The following is a 22352-nucleotide window of genomic DNA, read 5'->3' on the forward strand; positions in this document are numbered from 1 at the left end:
AGTAAAACTGGTTTAAAGATATATTTTGAGCATGGATTTCGCTATATCTGTGAGAGCGCGTGACTGCATAATAAACTTTTAAACTAGTCTACACTGCAAGGCACCACTGAAGACGCACCTGAAGCTGCATTTATAGGCTACCACGGAAAAGTACATTTACGCATTGTTTCATGCAAAAGCCGAATAAATGCATTTACAAATGATGTTATGAGATTTATCATTTAAATATAAAATTATAAAACGGCGATGATTTATAAAAATTATTAAAAAAAATATAGGCTGCTGTCTTGACTAGAAAAGTTTTAAGTCTGCAACGATGCTGCATCATTTGCACAAAAGCACATAGCAGCATCAGTGCCGAACACTTAAAACAAAGTGTAAAAGTTGCTGCTTTAAATGTTTAAGTACAATAAACTTGAATGTTTAAGTCATTTCAACTTAATTTACATTAAACTGAAATCTTGTATAACGTAGCCTATATATAATGTCTTCACATATTTTGATGAGTTAAAGCAATGAAAAAACATATGTTGTCATAATTTATTGATCATTTAATTTTGTACATTTTAATCACTAGCAACTCAACTGTGTTGAAGAGCATTCTATTAAGTAAGGGTCTTAATTAACATAGCTTGATTATAATAATATATTATTTAAAATCACTGAATCAATGTTACAGCAACATATCCACTTTTTACATTGCAATATGGATGGATAAATCTCTTCCAGATTAAGATTAACATTTACATTGCAAGACATTAGATGTATAGCCTACACAATGACTTGTAATTTTGCATGTGATTTTATTTTCTCATCTTTGCCTCTGTCAAAAGAAATAGAAAAAAAGTCTAGAGCCAGGTCTTGAAACTCATAGCATGTACGATTGCACAATATAGCCTTGTATCTTGATTACAAATTATTATTTCATTATTACAAATGATATTAGGCTATATTCCAAGGCAGTGTAGCCTACTATATGGTCAAAGTGGGCTGTCAGACTGTCCATATAAAGGTCATAAATCCGTGAGAATAGATTATCATTTAGTGATCAATGGAGACTGTTGTTTGTGCTCAATAGTTTCTGTTGCGAGTTAAATAAAAATCAAAGCCCAAATGAATCATTTGTAAACGTCAACTAAAGTGGTTTAGACAACTGACTGCAACAGATGCTCAAGACCAGAAAGAAGCAACAGTGACTGAGTCTGGGTTCTACAAAGACTGTAACTGCCAGAGAGTTAATCGCGTGTAAATACTGCAGGCGCGCGGCAAATCTGTAGGCTTGGCTTTGGCCTCGAGCGCCAAGTTCGCCACTGAAGTGGAAACTCCAAATAAGGGCTTGATCCGGCCACGCCCCTCGCTCTCTCTATATGGTTCGCAAGGTTCCGGTTAAGAGCTGCAAAGTGGAAAAGCGATCGGAACCCGCAGCCATTAAAGGAACCGCAGAGGGCAAAACGTCATGGGTCGTGTTTCACCAAATTAGAAACCTGGGAGAATATATCTTATCTGCGACTTTTAGAAGTAATAAAAAACTGTCCCTTGTTGCAAATGGTTGACTTTGTTTAGGGAGAACAACAGTGAAGGGGAAACAGATATTGCAGCCGATGGTTCACACGAGATTTATACGACCCCTGAAGCAGAACATTTTTCATATACATGTTACAAATATTTATAAAATATTATTTGACATAAGTAAACATTAAATTAAACAAGCAGTTTGATAGACATGTCAAGATTAAAATGTTTAATAATATTAATATTTACAAATATCACTGAAAAACAACAACTTTGCTATACATAGAACAAAATAAGATGACATACTTGTCTGTGTGTAATCCAATTAGGAAGCCAGGGTGGCCCATGAGATTTCCCACGTGTCCAACTAAAATTCCTCGCTCCTCATCCAAGCCAGTCACAGGCACAGCGCTCCCATTACCCACCGAGAGTAGAAATCCAGGCTGCCATGCATGCGCTGAAATGCTCAGAAGATGCTGATGCAATAGACAGAGTGATGAGGTAACAATTTGTACCCGAGACCCGGTTGACATGTGTATGTTGGCCTCGATCCCTGATAAATTATGTACCAAAAATATGTTCAAAATAATAACTTCACACCCTCCACTCCAGGTGCCAGACCTGATTCAAACTTATGTACAGTTGCATCGCAGTTATACACATATACATTTCGAACAGTATATCCATAGCTTTATCGTTTGTGTAATTTGATTTAAAATAAATGCAATTTGATATTTTGTTATGGAAGACATTTATACCTTTTTAAGCATGACTTTTAGGGATAGTTCACCCCCAAAAATGAAAATTCTGTCATCATTTACTCACCCTAAAGTTGAACTGTTGAACACAAAAGAAGATATTGTGAAGAATGTTGGTAACCAGACAGTTGTTGGACCCCATTGACTTCCATATGGGGAAAATGGAAGTCAATGGGGTCGGTCAACTCTTTCTTCAAAATATCTTCCTCTGTGTTCAGCAGAAGAAAGAAACTCATACATGTTTGGAACAACTTGAGGGCGAGTAAATGATGACAGAAATGTTCATTTTTGGGTGAACTATCCCTTTAAGTGTCTGTATACTTTCCGAGGCATATGCACATATCCACATAAAGGCAATTCATTGGGCGCATTCATCCAATGAACAACTCCCTCAATTAACCTCATCGCATCCCCAGTAATCCCCAACAACCACACGGCTGCCAAATCAACAACACTCCATTCTGAACTCTGGAATTATCCGTCTTGGCTTTGGATACATAAACAGTGTAGTAGTATTAGCTGACAGATATGGCCTAATGAAGTAGAAATAGAGTGTGTGGGAGGGGGGTCTGAATCATGCTGTGTGTTCTGGGGGCCACAATAAATAAACACAGAGACTGACACACACTCGAGGGGGACTCCAAAGGCTAAGCTCTACTCAATTGGTGAGATGCAACGTGTGTGTAGGTGAGCTGCTAAAATGACGCTGTGAATCTGTCATTAGGGGATTCTAAGGGGATCTCCCCTCAACTCCTACTTTATATCCTAGACATGAATATGATCTGATCATATCAGGATGGGAATGTGTTAAGAACGAGCCAAGAATGTTGGCAGTGCTACAGGCCGTCTCTTAGGCCCTGTCTACTCCCGGTATTAGATGCGTTTTGGTCGATCGGATCACAAGTAGATGAGGGAGACACATTCCCGTTCACACCTGGTGTTTTAATCCGTCTCTTCTGTCCACTTTCAAGCACTTCTGTCCTGATTTCTTCGAGGGGAGGGTCTGTGGGTGGGTAAATGTATGGGCTTTTTCAGATCTTGATCCGATCAACCAAAACACATCTTAAAGGGATAGTTCACTTTGAAATTAATTTTTGATATGTTTTAGCTTACCTCAAGGGCATCCAAGATGTAGGTGTCTTTGTGTCCGCAGTAGTTTCAATTTTGATATTTTAGGTCAAACCGTTCTTGTCTGTCAGTCAAATAATGCAGGTCTATGGTCACCACCTCAAAGAGCATGCACAGAGAAGTCCAAATTAAACATGATTTAATGACTCGTAAATGTAAGTACACATTGATGGCCTAAGACACGAAACGAGCGGTTTGTGTGAGAAAACGAACAGTATTTATATCGTTTTTACCTCTTGTAAACACAGCCACGTACAAGTGATCTGAGGGCACGGGCGCTTCGGTCTGTGCGTTACAAGAGGTAAAAACTATATAAATACTGTTCGTTTTCTCACACAAACCACTCGTTTCGTGTCTTAGGCCATCAATGTGTACTTACATTTACGAGTCATTAAATCATGTTTAATTTGGACTTCTCTGTGCATGCTCTTTGAGGTGGTGACCATAGACCTGCATTATATGACTGACAGACAAGAACGGTTTGACCTAAAATATTAACATTGAAACTACTGCGGAAACAAAGACACCTACATCTTGGATGCCCTTGAGGTAAGCTAAAACATATCAAAAATTAATTTCAAAGTGAACTATCCCTTTAATAGCAAGTGTAAACAGGGCCTAAGGTACGCCTTAAAAAATCTGGTGTTGTCACATTAAATCAAATGGCTATGAGATGATATTCTTGAAATATGTTTTTTTCTGTAGGCTACTAAAATTAAGCCTCTATTCATGACTGTGTCTATCACCATATTACTGTTTTATTTGAAGAGATAAAGACCATTTTTATGGAACTTCTATCTAATTTTTGCAGCATCTGTTTATGTAAGTTTAATTTTGTAAATGAGAACCCTGTCATTCATACCAAATGAGGAAATACACACATACTTCAAGTGGCCTGGTGGCAGCAAGTACTGAAAAAGAGAATGGAGACTTAGTAATTTGAATATCACTTTTTATAGACCAAAATAGAGGAAGTAAACAGTCTATTTCCACTGACTGAACCCATGACGTGTGCCAGCACTAGTGTAGACCAATGCTGAGACTGGCAGTTCATCCAGCAGTGCAGAACAAAAATGTACAAAACAAAACAATGATTTTCATACGGCTAAAACTTGGAAACATAACCATAACCCAGCGTTTATCAACCGTGTTGAGGCCCCCCCCCATTTTAAAAATTGCTTTAACATTTTATTAATTTACATGACTTTGGTGTAGAAATCACTTTTTTAAAACAATAACTCCCAAAGAGAATTTTATTTTTGATGGAATTTCATTATTAGCTCGATATTAGTTAATTATAACTGATGAGGAGCGATTGCTGCCGTACCTCAACAATATCCAAATATAATATATTAAATGATAAGCAACATAAATCACTCTATACTTACAGAATCCTTAGAAAAAAAATGTCATCCTTACTGAAATGAATCACGAAAGACCCTAAAGTCAGGTGACAAATCGCTGATCACAAAAAAAAAAAAAAAAAAACCTAATAAATACACTATAAATAAATTCTGACATTTCTAAATGTTCCCAACCGTTACATCCTTATAGCCGCTTTGGTGGAAAATCATTCGTTGCCCACACTTATCTCCTCAGCGCCTGATCCCAACTGTTCTTTCAGGGATGCAAAACGGACAAGGGAATTCCCTTTGCATAGGGAAACGGCGGTCTGTCAGGGCACTTTCCTAAGGGAAGCCTTTTCATGGAGTCCAGACTGGAAAAACTGCTCAACACCTGTCGAGCTCCTCTTGTTTTTATTTCCACAACTATTGTGAGCGAACACACCGTACAATGAATGATTGACATGAGTTTGACCATGGAACGGTTACAGGCTGAAAAGGACTACCCTCGTGCATTTTGCATGTAGGGATTCCGGGGAAGCGTTCGCTTATCCTAGATCTTCATCTCGCTAATTTCAATATATGCGGCGGAAAAATACAAGGCAGCAACGGGTGTTTAATCAAATTAGTTGTGTGTCTTTCCAGGCTGAGCGAGGGGCATTTCCAGTTGCTGTTCCTCGTTGCTATTATGTCCCAGAGCCGAGGCTTATTCCTACGGCCTGATAGGAATTATTCATATAAATTCTGGAACACTTATTTAGGGACTGTCAGATGGTGGAGGACAGTGTGTACTGTGCAGTGCTTATGGGACAGCATGCAAAGCAATGGTTCAAGCATGTGTAAAATACAAGATAGACTTAAAAAAACAATGAATGGGAAGGAAAATATGTACATATTTGTACATATTTATGTATATATGTACATCAACATTATCTTTAATAATTGTTAATTATGAATAAAAGCGTGATGCTGATGCTTATTGAGTATGTGTTTATGTGCAAGTAATATGTCAGAATGTTGGAAAACTGCACACACACACACAGAGAGAGAGAGAGAGAGAGAGAGAGAGAGAGAGAGAGCATTTTTTATATTCATTCAAAACCATTTGAGCCTTGTAAATAAAGAATGAGTTCAGTTGGTAATGTTTTTTTTGTGGGTTTTTTTGTGGTAATGTCCGCAGTTCAGATTAATCTAAAACAGCATCTCATCTTATCTATATGCCGTCAGTATATTTAGCAAATGTTTTATCTCGACATAGGTGCATATAATACCTTTGAGTTTTTACCAATTTAACACGTTTCAAAACCCGCCATCCAAAAACACTTTGATGGGGGAAAAAAAAAAGTTGTTTGTCAATCCAATTCACCCAAGTCTGCTCCAGTCCAGGTTTTGTTTAATCCTGCTCCTGGAATTTAGCTCTAACCCCAATCAAACACACCTGAACTAGCTAATCAAGCTCTTCAGGATCACTAGGGCTGAATCCGAAACCTCAATAAGGCTTTATTTGAGGGGACAGACATTTATAGTGGTGTCCGAAAACATAGTGGACGTTATTAAATGCACTTCAATCCCATATTGCATATACATTTTATATATAGAGAATATATAAAATATTACATAATAATATTAATGACAGCGTTACTTGGGAATTGTGCTTTTCTGAGAATTAAAGTCAGCATGAAACGGGAATTATGGTAGTTTCCTTATTTTTCTTATTGTGATGTATATCCGAGTGAAACGGCTTCCCGAACAAGAACATTTTTTAGGGCTGGACTTGATTTTGTTCATGGGGAATTGATTGGATGGTTGTGGTTTGCTATTGGTGGATCTCTTGTGAGTGACAGGTTGTCCCGCCCTCGCGCCAGTAAACACATCATCAGAGAAGAGAAGCTATTTTGTTTAATGAATACGAGGGCTCATAAAATAATAATAAATTCAGCAATATTCCATTAAATATTCCATAAAAATCGCTTTGATTTCATAGTGACTTTAAGTGCCCTAACTGTCCCTCCAATTTAACCCCTACCTATGATATCTGTCAAAAAGTAGGGACATTGTGTAGTATTCAAATACAAAATTAATAAAAAAGAATCACTTCCAGAACCTTTAACCTTTATGATATGACCTTTAACCTCTACAATAAGAGATGTCTCATGGCTGATCTACTTTTACTACCTGTTGACCTTTAAAAGTATTAATTAATCTGAAAATATTTGCCTATTTGACTAGTGCGGCATCTCTGACCTTTCACTGCTTCCGATCCATTAGAAGCTTGAGGAATTGAGTGTGTGTGTGTGTGTGTGGAGGAGAGACCACTGAAGTCTGAGAAAATAAACAAATGCAAACAGGACAAACTGATCAATGCTCTGCTGAGTTCATGCAGGGGACATGTGAGACTCACCAAAGACTGGCTTAACCGGCGTAAAGACCTGCAGGAGCCCTGTGTGTGTGTGTGTGTGTGTGTGTGTGTGTGTGTGTGTGTGTGTGTGTGTGTGGTGCTCGTATTCGGGGTATGTGAGATAAATGATCTGCCTGTCTGTGAAAGTACGAATGCATGTGAGAGTGTGCCACAGCGTGTGTGTGTGTGTGTGTCAGATGAGACACTATCGCCTGGTCAATTAAACCACTATCTTACATTGATCATATCCACATCAAAGTACCTTCCTTAAATCCCGGCCCTTTTTTCCAGACATCTGGTGTATTGATATCAAACTGTCCTCGGAGACAGAAATGCTCGACTGAAGCCAATAGTTTTTTTTTTTTTTTTTTTTTGAGAGGAGCTTTTGTGACCCAACCTCACACACCCAGGAGTGAAGCTGTTAGGGATTACATGCTATAGACGTTTTGAAGCTGTTAGGGACTTCACACAATACACTTCGACAATGATGTATCATGATGCACAATACAACAATTAAAGGGATAGTTTACCCTGAAATGAAAATTAAGTCATCATTTACTCACCCTGGTGTTGTTCTAATGCCGTATTTCCTTCTTTCTTTTATGGACCACAAAAGGAAATTTAAAAAATAAATGTCCCTCTTGCGCTCATCCATATAATGGCAGTGAATAGCGATCAGATCAAGCTTTAAAGACGCAAAAGTATCACAGAATGATCCCATGCGACACGTGTCGTAAATTACAAGTGTTAAGGTTTGCTGAAAAACAAACAGAAATTGAATGTATTAAATTTAGGTTTATCATTTTTTTAATGTTTTCAGTGGCTTTAAGGTCAGGGGACTGGAGGACTTGAAGTCACTTGAAGACTTCAAAATGCTGAGCTTGAACATGATCCTTCACAGAGTTTTTAGGATTGTTGTCATGTTGTAAAACACAGATTTGCTCTTTATACAGTTCCTGGCTACATTATGTTCAGCAGGATTCCCAATTATTGGTCTATTATCCTTCCAACACGTGCTGCAGACATGCGTCCTCAGTACCAGTGTGTTTCCCCTGCCGTGTTTAATAGCACCACGCATCCATTCGGTATTAACCCTTGTGTTATGTTGCGGGTCAATTTGACCCGTTTCGATTTTCAAGTTGTTGGAAATACTGGTTAACCTTTGTTTTTTTTCTTGATATTTTGTGACTTTTTCTCATTTATCATGATGAACATGCATGCAAAGTTTCAACATGCTGATGTGTTTTGACATATACAAACAAAATTACTGTTACGTTCGTGATGTTCGCGGGTCAATTTGACCCTCATAGGCAGCCATTCAAAAGCAACTGTACAGACACAAAATAAAAACATTTATTTTCTGTATGTCAGGGCACTTCCACTCCAGTTCTAACGTGCAAGTGCATCTAAAAGTGCTCTAACCCTAACCAAACACACTTGAAAAAGCTAAAATTACAGTGTTCAGAATTATTTGCAAATTACAGATGAAAATCTTTATCAGACACAGATAGTAAAATAAGCTCTCATTTCAATATTCAAAAAATCTAAAATACCTAGCTTTTAACCAAAACTTTTATGTAGGATTTTCAAAGGCAGCTTCACAGAGCCCAAAAAAAATAATTAACATTTATTTGATGTATGTTTTTGTTATGTTTGGTTTCTCACTTCCCTGTGAGTGAATAATGAAACTAGGAAAATATAGGTTTTAGGAAACTAGGGAAAGTTAACTTAGGAAAATGAAAAATTTTCATTATACTGCAATTTTTTTTGTTCAGTTACGATGTTCAAAGCATAAAATGTAAAAAAAAAAAAAAAAAAAAAGGAAAAAAAATATATGCAAAAAAATCAGTATACTGTTTACTGTTTAGAAATCGAACAGAACACAAGGGTTAAAACACTCCAGTCGTCTCCTACAAACCTGACACCATCCAATGATATAGGTTAATCAAATCTAAAAAAAAAAATAACTTAAAAACCCCTTCAAATCTTCCATACTCAAATCCAAATTATGCTAATTATGTTCTTTGGGAAATGCAAGGTGTTTTTTCTTTTTTTCTTTACTGTCTGGTACACAACCTGTCAATCTAGCCTTTTGTAGCTGTTAGCTTACAGTTCAATATGAATCTCTCATCCAGGTCTTTAGGAGCTGTTTTGAGGTGGTCCCACATTTGGGTGATTTTCATTTGGGTCCAACATTTGGGTGATTTTTTACATTCTTTTACATTCTGCATAGTAATGCTCTCACTGCGCTCTGAAATAATTCTGTAGACATTTACATCCTGCATATGAGCAATATCCAAAACCGATTGACCAGATTTAGTCATTTTAACAATATCCTCCGTGGTTGCAGAGGACGGCTCCTTTACCATCTGGCCATTTTCACTAAAAAAACATCTAATAATATATAATACCTGCCACATAGTGATTTATTAAATTATAGGCTGAGAATAATGAGTTCAAGATTATGACCACTTCGCCCAAAAATGACATCCACACATCATGACAAAAGATACAATTGAAACATGGAATGAATACATTAGTATCCATCCATCCATTAGTACACTCCAGACACAATTTTACGACATGCATGCTAAATATTTCATTAATCTTTACTAAAAAGTTTCAATAACGTGCAAAGAGTCCAATTTTCCTTTTCACTTTAGGCCACTACTATATATATATATATACAAATGCGGTGTTAATGAAAATATATGTCTGGTGTAAATTTAAACTAGTTGTTTGTGAAATTGTCTGCCTTTGTTTTGCATGTATATAATTATTACATAAGCCTGCTCAGAAATAGCACTCTATGAAAATGCTTTGCCCAATATAAACGAAAAGTTACTCAGGCAAGACAAAACCTGCTGCACCGAAAAAACACTGAGAGCTGCATCTACAGAAAGTGAGGTCCTTTAACCGTGAATGTGTGCATACGTTCAACCACAGCACACACACACACACACACACACAGGCTTGTCGTGAACCTGTGCCCCTTGAGTCTGGCCTGAAGTAACATGCGGAGAGTATTTTGGTGGCAGTTCCACTGTGGCTTCCGGCTGAGCTGTGGCTCAACACCCCGTCACTCCCCCTTCACTTCCTCTATTGCCCCTGACGTACTTCCTGCCTCCAGTTTGACTCTTTCCACACACTCTTTCTAATGTGTGACAGCACTGAAGATACTTTCACACTTCTGTTGCTGTCCATCTTTTCTCGTTCCTCTGCGCACACGTATACTTCACATTGGCATGAAGTCATCATGCGCCTGAAGCACCTCCACTGCATGTCTGACCTCAGAGCTCAAACAGTATTACTGTTGGTTTGTGTGGTATTGAGCTGTCTGGAAGAGTCCAGGCCTGCTCTCACTGCCAAGAAAACAGGAATGCTAAACTACGGCGGTTTGTAACTGAGGGTGGATTATGTAAGGAAGTCAGAGAAATAGACTGTCCGTTTCAGGGAGAAACAGGCAGGCTGTGTGAGTGTGTAGGACACGTGGTTGGATTTTATCTTGTCTTTGTGATGTTTAAGGCTGGATGCTACAGTTCAACAATATGCATGTAAGACATACAATGTGACAGTGTTATTCATATTTATGCTATTGACAGTCTACGCAACTACCACTTTGACACTTCAAAAAATTCATAAAGAGAATTGACTGGTTTGGTCAAAATTTTCTGGAGAGACTCAATCGCTTTATATGATGAACAGATTGAATTTAGGCTTTTATTCGCATATAAACATTCATCAACTCAAACATCAGTTGTGAAACAGAAGCTCAAAGATGTGAGCTTGACATGCGAGAACCAATGAGGTTCATTCTCATGTTACGCATCACGTTTGAGCTTCTGCAAGAACCAATGAGGTTTGTCCTCGTGTTACGCATCACGTTTGAGCTTCTACAAGAACCAATGAGGTTTGTCCTTGTGTTACGCATCACGTTTGAGCTTCTACAAGAACCAATGAGGTTTGTCCTCGTGTTACGCAGCACGTTTGAGCTTCTGCGAGAACCAATGAGGTTCATTCTCGTGTTACGCATCACGTTTGAGCTTCTGCGAGAACCAATGAGGTTCATTCTCATGTTACGCATCACGTTTGAGCTTCTGCAAGAACCAATGAGGTTTGTCCTCGTGTTACGCATCACGTTTGAGCTTCTACAAGAACCAATGAGGTTTGTCCTTGTGTTACGCATCACGTTTGAGCTTCTACAAGAACCAATGAGGTTTGTCCTCGTGTTACGCATCACGTTTGAGCTTCTGCGAGAACCAATGAGGTTTGTCCTCGTGTTACGCATCACGTTTGAGCTTCTACAAGAACCAATGAGGTTTGTCCTTGTGTTACGCATCACGTTTGAGCTTCTGCGAGAACCAATGAGGTTTGTCCTCGTGTTACGCATCACGTTTGAGCTTCTGCGAGAACCAATGAGGTTTGTCCTCGTGTTACGCATCACGTTTGAGCTTCTGCGAGAACCAATGAGGTTTGTCCTCGTGTTACGCATCACGTTTGAGCTTCTGCAATTGGTTTGTTCTCGTGCATCAAACAGGTTCGGTGGAGCTTGTTCGCTGATCAAAGTTTAAATGTGAATAAAACACTCATTTTGATGGATGGGGACGGGTGTTGGGTGCTCTCAGATTTGCTCTACGCCACTGCCTTTAGGGGTAAATAAAGTACACAGATGTTCCTTTTGAAAGGGTAAATTAAGGTGCACATTTGTCCTTCTAATGTACTGTACCAGTGACAAGTTGTTGTATCTCCTAAAAAGGAACAATTTTTGCACATTTTTTTTCTGAAGGCATCATATTGCTACCTAGTTTCACCCAAACTCTAAGCTGGCAGCACATGTCCTTTTGAGGAAAAGCCAATCACAGAATCAGTGTACTGAAAAACTCATCCAAGTTTGTGGATGAGTGAAGAACAATGCAGATCATGTATATAATATTTAAACAAGTGCAAATAAATTTGTATAACTCGTTAAATTTGGAGAGAAATAACGCAGACACTGGACAAGGATGAATCTCTCCAGTGCGCATTTTCAGTCTACTTTGAAAGGCTATGTGATTTACTAAAATAATTAAGCCCATACTTTGGGCTTAAAGTACTATGGTTTTACTATACAACTTTCCAGTGTATATTGTATAAGGGTATTGCCCCAGTGACAAGCTGTTTCACCCCTGAGGAAACAATGTCTGCATATTTTCTGCTATGTGGAGTCCATTTAGGAGGATCCATTACGATGCCTTAGAAGGCGGTTCCCTAAGCAGTAAGCTGGCAGCAACATAGGTTTTGGAACAGAACCAGAGAGTGAGAGACGTTCTCAAAACACACTTTGTGGGAAAGTAGATTTATTTTCCATTAATATGCACAACATTTTATAGACATGCGGCTCACATTCAGAATCTTGAAATGATATAAATATGGCTTTTATTCAAAGTTCTGTGATATTACTTCAAAACACATTTCTACAAGGAAACAACACAGTGTGTCTTTTATCAGTTAAATATGATCCTAAATACTGATGTGCAATGGAGTATTATGGGATATAATATCAGAACTAGGCAAACAAATAAGCCATAGAGTGTAGTCCAGAGGTCAAAGGTCAGTTGCAGGTTGGAGGGTTTCTTTAGTCCTTGTGGTTTTGGGTGAGGAACTGAAGTGAAGCCACTGGGCCAGCCAGACCAAACCTCTGAACAAATGCCAGTGGATCCCAGTTACCTAGAAAAACAGCAGCAAAGCCTCTCATTGCTCTTGATCATGACTGTGAGTGTGAAGTGTGCTTCTGCCTCACTGTAACATCAACTGTCTACGCGAAAAACAACAAACGCTTCTACATGACCCACTCCAACATCCTGTTTCAATCAGAAATCCAATAAGAAAATCAACGCAGGAAAAGAAAGATCCAAATCATTTCATGTCTTTCTTTCAGATAAATGTGCCACATGATTAAAAAAAAAAAGTATCCTAAATTGTATAATTTCATAATTAGTTTATATAAAAAAAAAAAGAGTATGTTATTATTGCTGCTGTACAAAAATCAATAAAACATTTATTTTTCATTTAATAATCCATTATTATTACTACTGTTTTTAAGTCTTTATTGCTGTACATAAATAAATAAATCAATAACACATTATTATTATTATTGTCATTATTTGTTTCTTTTTTTGCTGTACATAAAATATTATTGTTGCTATTGTTTTTTGTTTCTTTTTTTCTGTACATAAATCAATAAATTTTTTGTTGTTATTGCTATTGTTTTTTATCGGTTTCCTTTTTGCTGTACATAATTCAAGACAATCATTATTATTGTTATTTTTTGTTATTACTTTTTTTTCATATTTCCTATAAATAAATAAATACACATTTATAACTAAAGAAACATCATAGAGAAAAGTGTTTGGCACTGTAATGGCCTTTATACTGATGCCTGCACATAAAGTCACAATATTCTAAATTCTACACAAAGTCAGTTGTATCATGATGTGTCCCTTTAATTTCTGTCTGCACTTATCCCAGGTTTTCTGTGACTGATCAACTCGGGCTAAACATTTCAATGTAGTCGTTACAAATGGTAAATGAACGTGTTTAATGGAGAATCTTGTAATGCCGCACGTGTCTCAGGGCCTTGGTGGGCTGTGAATCACTGCAAGCGTCTCATCTCGAAATAAAACACACAGCCTGTCACAGTGCTGGAGGTGGCAACATGAGAGAGAGCGTTTTGGCAGGACAACCAGATAAATACCAGACGTAACTCCGGCTGCTATGACAATATCACTTCTCCAAATCCGGCAATAATCACATTCCTAAAAGCAAATGTGAAATCACAATTTGGAATAAAGCGCCAACAAACTGCGTCCGAGACTGAAAAATGTAACGTTCTGAATTTGGAGGATCTTTAAATGATGTTCAAGTGAATTGCAACTGGTGATATCTTATCTAAGTCTGAGATATTGAGAGATTTTGTTTATATAAATAAATAAATAATGTACTTTGAGCCTCCAGCCAATTAAAAGTAAATTGTAGAATAAAGGCAGATCCGCCACAATACCCGTTTAATATCTAAATGTCTTCCTCTATCAGTGTGCACTGGCGGAAATGCTGTTGTGGTGAGAAGGGAAACCCCGTCCATGCACACAGCAGAGCACCGCATCCTGGAAACATCAATGTGAGTGTGTGTACACTTGTTTGTATGTTTGAATGCAAGTGGGTGTGAGAGTATGCAAGTGTGATTTTAAAGGAAAATGTCATAGTTGCTTCCCCCGCTGGTTGTGGCCACTTTATGGCTCACCAGACACTGTCTAAAAACCACCAGAGTACCAGTTGACATTAGATTTATGCATTTTGCCACATGCTTGAATCCAAAGGTATATAGACTTCAGCAAGGAATTAAACTTGTGACCCGAAAAATTAGGATACAACACACTTGAAGGGATAGATCACCCAAAATGAATGATCACCATTTACCCGATCATACTGAATGTAGTTTATTTCAAAAATGAAATAAATCCTGAATGCTTTAGAACACTTCAGTTTCGTCTCTTTGTAAAGACAGATTATTGCTGAAAAAAGTTACAAAAGTGAAACTAAAAAACGGTTATAGAAGTTTAAGTTTATAATTATGAAAAATGGTCTGTTTTTATATGACAATATGAAATTTACTCTAAAAAGTGAGAAAATTTAAAGCCATAAATCTAAACAAGCTGTGTTCCAAATTTGAGGTTGATATCTCAAAACATTTTCTTTCAGTAAGAATATGTTTGGGCGGAGTACCCGACGCTTCCACTAGATGAAATTTGTCTCCCATTCATTTATAATAAAAGTACGAATATTTTTTTCCTAGACAACATTTTTAACCTTTTCGAATCATGTATTGTGTGTGTGTGTGTGTTCACAAAGCAAGTGCCAAAACCTTTACCAATTTCATACCAGGCATTCTGATAAAGTAAAACATTCAAAAAAAAAAAAAAAAACTGAATCATTTTCAGTCAAAAATGACTGAAACATGAACAGCACCCGAGGATTACATGTCTAATATGAATGAAATAGGCCACTTAAGTGTACTTTGTAATAATGGTGTCACATTATGTTCAGTTAGTTTCACTTTCATGGACTTTTAGTTTGTTTCTCTTCAATCACATGTTTCCTTTGTTCTTTCATTCATCACAGTAGTTCATCAGCATGTGTTTTTAAGTTCGTCACCTTCACTGAGTGTTTGTCCGGTCTCGTTCATGTTAGTTGTGTCTGTTCTAAGCCATCTGTGGATGTGTATTAAACTCTGTGTCTTGAATCTTCATCATCTGCCTCTTCATCATGCCTGCACCTTGCTGACCAATGGCAAATTTAAAGACTTCAGACACAAGTTTCAATAAAAATGACATTTAAGTATATTTTAGTTTTACATTTGACTGTACACTATATTAAACTGTCTTTAACCAAAGAAAATACAGACATACTTAAGTTGTACTTAAGTATATTATTTATTTTAATGTATTATTTCCGTAACAAGCATGCTAAAGTGTACTTTATTGTCACAAGGGTATTAACATTTCGCCTTCATGTTGCTCTAAACCTGTACAGTCAGGTTTGCTTCTGCAAACACAAAAGAAGATATATTGAAAGTGCCTCAGCAGTCCAATGTCATATTTTTTGGACCCCACTGACTTTCACTATATGGACAAAAACAGTTGAATCATTCTTCAAAATATCTTCTTTTGTATTCTACACAGCAAAGAAAAATCATACGTTTGAAATAACAGAATTTTAATTTTTTGGGTGAAATATCCAAAAGTGTAGATTTGTTCAGTTTAGATTTTTGCATAACTAAGAGAAAGTGATATAAAGTGCTGATTGTGAGATAGAGGTGTGTGTGTGTGTGTGTGTGTGTGTGTATGTGTGTGTGTGTGTGTGTGTGTGTGTGTGTGTGTGTGTGTGTGTGTGTGTGTGTGTGTGTGTGTGTGCATATGACTCGTTGTGTGTTGTGTGTGAAGATGTCAGGTTCTTTCTAATTGAGTGTTAGAAATGGAGTAAAGTGACCCAGCATTATGAGGCCATGTGACCTTTAGACCTCTGAACCTGAGAACATGAGGAGATAATGTTCCGCCTCTGCAGATCATGATCCCTGTCTGACCCCACTACAGTCAGGGCATCTATCACACACACACACACACACACACACACACACACACACACACACACACACACACACACACACACACACACACACACACACACACACACACACACACACACACACACACACGTGAGGAGCACCTGCAGGAGTTCATCTGAGGGTATGCACAAATGTTGTTTTCATGTTCAAAATTGAACTCTGAATTTAAAACTCATGTTCACATTTCAACTCTGAGAGGAGTTTTAATTTTCACTATAAAATAATCATAATTTTAACAGTAAAATACTGTAAAATGCTACTGTAAAAACCAGTTAATTCGTTAACGGTAAGTGCCCTTTACTCTATACAGTGAAAAACTGTAACGAATCGAATGGGAAATTTCATGTAATTTTACAGTAAAATACTGTTAAATTTCTACATTCTCAGAACTCCCCATGTGATGCTTCAAATTGGATGGTTTTTCACTTAAATTATGTTTCTTATTAGATGTTTCTTATCAGTTATGTTCATTAGGGTTTTATGTTACATCTTATGTTGCTAGATTGCAGTATATGGTCATGTGTAACCAGGATGGTGTTTTGTATTTTTTTGTATGACACAGTGTGGATATTTCCCTCAGTGTAAGAAAAAACTACTTGTGAATTTCTCTTTAATCCTGTGTGTTTTGGTGGTTGTCAGTGTATTATAAAGATACAACAACAACATCTGAGTAGCTACTTTGGTAGGTTGGTATATTAACATTATATCAGTTAATTAAATAAGCTTTATATTGTAAATTTAAGTTCAATCCATAAAATCTAAAATGTTACTACTGTATTTTTTATGGTAAAATTGATTTTTTTGGACACACTTTAGTTTGGGGAACACATATTCTACTACTTTTACCTCAATAATCTCCTAATTACTGCTTATTAATAGTTAGTAAGGTAGTGGTTAAGTTTAGGTATTGCATAGGAATATGGGATGTAGAAGATGATCACGCAAGGAATTAATATGTGCTTTATAGGGACTAATAAACCGCCAATGTCCTAGTAATATGCATGCTAATAAGCATGAGAATTTGACCCTAAACTAAAGTGTTACAGATTTTTTTAAGTGTAGCATTCATGTAACTATTACTTGAGACTCTTCAGACTAAGCCATCGGAGAGAGAAGAATAAAGGTTCCTCTGCTTTAAAGGGATAGTTCACCCCAAAATGAAAACTCTGTCAGTAATTACTCACCCTCATGTTGTTCCAACCCCGTAAGACTTTCGTTCATCTTCGGAACACAACTTAAGATATTGTTGATGAAATCTAAGAGCTGTCTCACTCCTCCATCGGCTTCTAAGGGATTGAAACTTCGAGTTAGTTCACGTAGTGTAACAGCGCAGGGCTTCTGTGTTGTACGTCACACGTAGGCTCACTATTGGCCGACGCTGGTCATGTGTGTGATGCGTGTGTGACGTACAACCTAGAAGCGCTGCGCTGTTACACTACATGAAATCTCACGGCCCACAGAGAAGGAAATTAATAGTTGAATAAAGTCGTCATTTTTGTTTGTTTTTTTGCGCACAAAAAGTATTCTCGTCGCTTGATAAACTTAAGGTTGAGCCACTGTAGTCACTCGGACTATTTTAACGATGTCTTTAATAACTTTTGGGTCGGCAAGTTTCAATCCCTTAAGAAGCCTATGGAGGAGTGAGACAGCTCTCAGATTTAATAAACCCCTTAAGTGTCACGGGCCCACCGGTGGGCCCAAATTCTTTACATTTTTAAAACAGTAATATCCTATACTAAACCTAAACTAATCTTGACAAACTATATATCATTTGAAAGCTTACAATCTCTAGTTTCCATATTTGGTGATTGATTTTCAAAATAAATTACAGAGGAGCCGTAATTTATCAATTTGCAACAATAATATTTTCATACTCTTAGACCTTTATTTTGAAATAGTGATGAACATGAAAAATCATGAAAGAAGGGTAGAAACCTCAGTTTGTTTTCATTCCAAGAGTTCAAAAGATAGCATCCATTCAATTATATAAAAAAAAAAAGGTCTGAATTTTTTTTTTATATAAAGAAAAAAATTATATGATGTGGCAGGAAGCTAAAACGCACATGCGTGTTCTTTTTATGTTTCTTAGAGGTTGAAATCATATCAAAATCTGCCAAACTTCTCATATTACTTCTGAATAGGATGTCTACTTCATAAATTGTATGAAAATTGTGGAAATAATGGTTCATATCACTCAAAACACATATGGAAATGGAGGCGCCCTTATATGGGCAGTGATGGAGTCTGGTTGTCATCTAGTGAAAAAGTTTGGTACTGCGCCCAAACAAAATCTTACTGAAAGCTCATTTTTTGAGATATCAACCTAAAATTTGAAACACAACTTGTTCAGATTTTTGGCTTTGATTTTTTTGCAGTTTTAGAGTCGCCCAGGTTTTGAAAATATATATTTTATATAAAATATGAATAATTAAAAATTTTACATTGTACATTTTCATAAACACAAACTTCTATAACTTTTTTTCTGTTTCACTTTCTTAATTTATTTCACTTCTACAAGAATCTGCCAAATGTCTTCTTTAAAACAAGACCAATCTTACGTCGATATTCCAAAGCATTCTTGAATTACAACCATTTAAGTTCGAAATGTGCATTTTCATGTATATTCAAAAAAAGGGGGGTGACCCTTAAAGGGTTAATAAAAAATATCTGAATTTGTGTTCCGAAGATGAACGAATGTCTTACGGGGTTGGAACAACATGAGGGAGAGTAATTACTGATACAATTTTCATTTTGGGGTGAACTATCCCTTTAAAACATGAAACCGGCACAAAGCAATGAAATGGTGTCTGTTTTACTGACTGAGAAACTGCTTCAGATGATTCAGCGAGAGAGCGTCCATATACGAATCGATTCAGACCGCTTTGCAAATTCATCGAAAACATAGACCCGGCCTCAAAAGAATGATTCATTCACGTATGACTGGCATCGACAGAACTAGGAAACCGTTTCTCAGGTCAGCCAATGCTGCAGGTGCCACACACCGATTGGTCTGATCGGTCAGAATAGATATAGCACACTTCTCCTCAACAAAACAGCTGCTTGCTTGTAACATTGATGTCTGCAGGACAAAAATATGTGGGATGAGTTTATACTATACCTAAGTATGAGCGATAGTGTGCCGGCAAACAGCACTAATACAGACATCTTGATGAGGAGCACGATTCTCCCCCAACCGAACTGAATCACAAGCAATGAGTCACAACTAAACTATGCCTGCATTACGACAACGTGACATCAGTTCAATCCAGCGAGGAGGCAAGTGTCTGCTTGATCTGTTTATGTGCTGCTATAAAAACCTAGGCATCCTTCAATGTATACAGCTCACAGTTTATTCAGGACTCAGAAATAGGCCAGCGGGGAAGCCCCGATGTAAGCTGTGGTTAACTAGGGAAATAGCCCATCAGTTTGATCCTCCGCTGGTATTGGTAACGGCTCTCGATGCGATGTCATCATGGAGTCAAGGGGGCGGAGTGATTTACAAACGCCTCTAAAAATAGTGCGTCTCTGTGTGTTTGGGTTAATTCGGTCTCTTTCCACTCCTCAGTCTGTCGACTCATGGAAAACGGAGATAGGAAGTGGGGAGTGATGCGGCACTTTCTTCCTCTGCTCGACTCCACCCTTTCTTGTCTGTCTTTTGATTTGTGCAATACAGGAAACCAAGTCTTTACGCGGTATCTTTGTTACTTGAAAGAGCACTTTTGTTGGCGCTGGTGACAATGCAACTGGTGAGAATTAATATATTAATGTAAGTCACTTTTTATTGGCAAACAGTAGAGAAAATTAATAGAGAGTTAATGGGCTAATGGAAGGTCAAAGTAAGACAATATATTTTGTTGATCCCGGAACAACATTTCTGTCTGAAAACATAGTGCCTATCCTAGCCATAATTTATCCCTAAAATCAAAAATGAAATGATAGGTGAATAACAGTGATGTAGGAGCACCTAACCCGAACTGAAAGCCTAAACTTGACATAAACTGTAAACTAGTCCCTCGAATCGGATTGGTCTTTTTTAGGCAGACATTTTAACACTAAGTGGCTGAATAGTGTGTAATAATGTAAATGATATAGTTCTGGTCCTGAATTCTGATTGAATAGGATTTCAGAAGTGCTAAAGTAAACAATATAATATCAGCTGATAATGCAAATCACTTAATATGTTATCACTGCTCAGAAACCTTGAGACCAGATTTGAAGTTGAGTTCAGGGACTATATCACAATATTCTTTGCGTAATACATTTTTTTTTCTTTAATAAAAACATTATTTTACATTGAAATATATATTTTTTTAAAGAAACAAGAGACTCAATACACTACCGTTCAAAGGTTTATTGAACGGTACATAGTATTGAAAGTTTATAGTATGTTTTTGAAAGACGTCACATTAATATTAACATATTTCAAAACGTAATTTATTCCCGTGGATTTTGAGCATTTCTCCAGTCTTCAGTGTCACACGATCCTTCAGAAATCATTCTAATATGATGATTTGATGTTCAAGAAACATTTATTATTGTTATGAATGGTAAAATAAAAAAAAGCAGCTGTGTTGCCTATAATATATTTGTGGAAAACAAGATTATATTCAGAAGTTCAAAAGAACAGCATTTATTTGAAATAAAAATGTATTTGAAATCTAATCATAACAAATGATGTCTTTGTCACCTTTGAACAATTTAAAAATAAAAATATAATAATAATAATAAAAAAATCGCACTGATCCCAAACATATGAACGGAAGTGTAGGTGCTGAGTGTCGGATCTAAAAACATCCTTTAGCTCTGACAATTTAGCAAGACTCCTTTAACATTATTGATTAATATTGTGTGTGTGTGTGTGTGTGTGTGTGTGTGTGTGTGTGTGTGTGTGTGTAATGAATGAGGTCCACTGGAGGCAAGCTGGTTGAGAACCCAAATGCAACTTTACTTCAAAACATAATCAAACATAAAACCAAGGCATGAAACAGGAAACAGGAAACTCAGAAAAAAGACAAGTAACATTCAATACTAGACAAAGACACAGGGCAAACATGAGGGCTTAAATACACAGACTAATTACAAAAGACGATTAACCAATGACAAGACACATGGCAGGATCACATGACAATCAGGGAATCACATGACAGACAAGAACAAGGAACAAGACACAAAACCCACAAGACACAAAACCCACAACGCGTGTGTGTGTGTGTGTGTGTGTGAGAGAGAGATTGTGTGTGTGAGAGAGAGAGAGAGAGAGAGAGAGATTGTGTGTGTGAGAGAGAGAGAGAGAGAGAGAGAGAGAGAGAGAGAGAGAGAGAGAGAGAGAGAGAGAGAGAGAGAGAGAGAGAGAGAGAGAGAGAGAGAGAGAGAGAGAGAGAGAGAGAGAGAGAGAGAAAGACTGGTATATTCTGCTATATTTGATGTGGGCATCACCCTGTCTGAAGCCTGTAATACTAATGTGCTTGCAGGAGGTGTCTGTCTGTGTGTGTTTGTGAGAAAATATTCAGGAGTTCTTGCTAATGTATACAGAGCTAATGCTAATGTATACAGAGATTTGTTAAAAATGAATTCACTCCAGCATTGCTGACTCTCATTCTCAGTTTTCATCAATCTCAATAGAATAAGGGCTGTCAAATGAAAGGGGCTATAAACTTGTAGCATTTTATTAATGAGACCAATTAGGCTTTTAGAACCTAAAACGTTTGATTTGAACGTTTGAACCTAAAACTTAGGTTTACACTAACAGTTTAATAATACATTTAAATAGGTATTTGTTACTGTGGAGAAGCCATTTTTGAAGAAATCAGATTTGAGGGACACGCTTACAGTTTACGTCAGGTTTAAGCTTACAACCAGTGTTAGGTGCTTCAATATCAGTGTTATTCATCTACGATTTCCCTCTGCTTTTAGGGATAACGTATGGGTATGGTTAGGTTTTGGGGTAGGGCCTACATGTTCAGAATGTTTTTTCGGAATGACAAAATATGTTGACCCAGGAACGCGTCTAACTCTGCAAAATCAGGACGCTTGTCCAAGGCGGAAGATGCTTT

The 22352-nt window shown here is 37.2% G+C and overlaps 1 protein-coding gene across 1 annotated transcript in view; it reads right to left on the reverse strand.

The window, feature by feature from the left end:
- Nucleotides 1-12626: 12626 nt before the first annotated feature.
- The window catches only part of LOC130082098 (phosphatidylethanolamine-binding protein 4), a 138118-nt gene continuing 128392 nt past the window's right edge, over nucleotides 12627-22352 (reverse strand). Inside the window, exon 7 of the mRNA XM_056246877.1 lies at nucleotides 12627-12845. Coding sequence (XP_056102852.1) covers nucleotides 12754-12845 — 92 coding nt within the window. The 3' untranslated portion in view covers nucleotides 12627-12753. The remainder of the gene's footprint in view (nucleotides 12846-22352) is intronic.

The sequence above is a fragment of the Rhinichthys klamathensis genome, unplaced genomic scaffold (assembly GCF_029890125.1).
Source record: "Rhinichthys klamathensis goyatoka isolate OS25496 unplaced genomic scaffold, OSU_Roscu_1.1 h1tg000040l_1, whole genome shotgun sequence".
NCBI classification, from domain to species: Eukaryota; Metazoa; Chordata; class Actinopteri; order Cypriniformes; family Leuciscidae; genus Rhinichthys; species Rhinichthys klamathensis.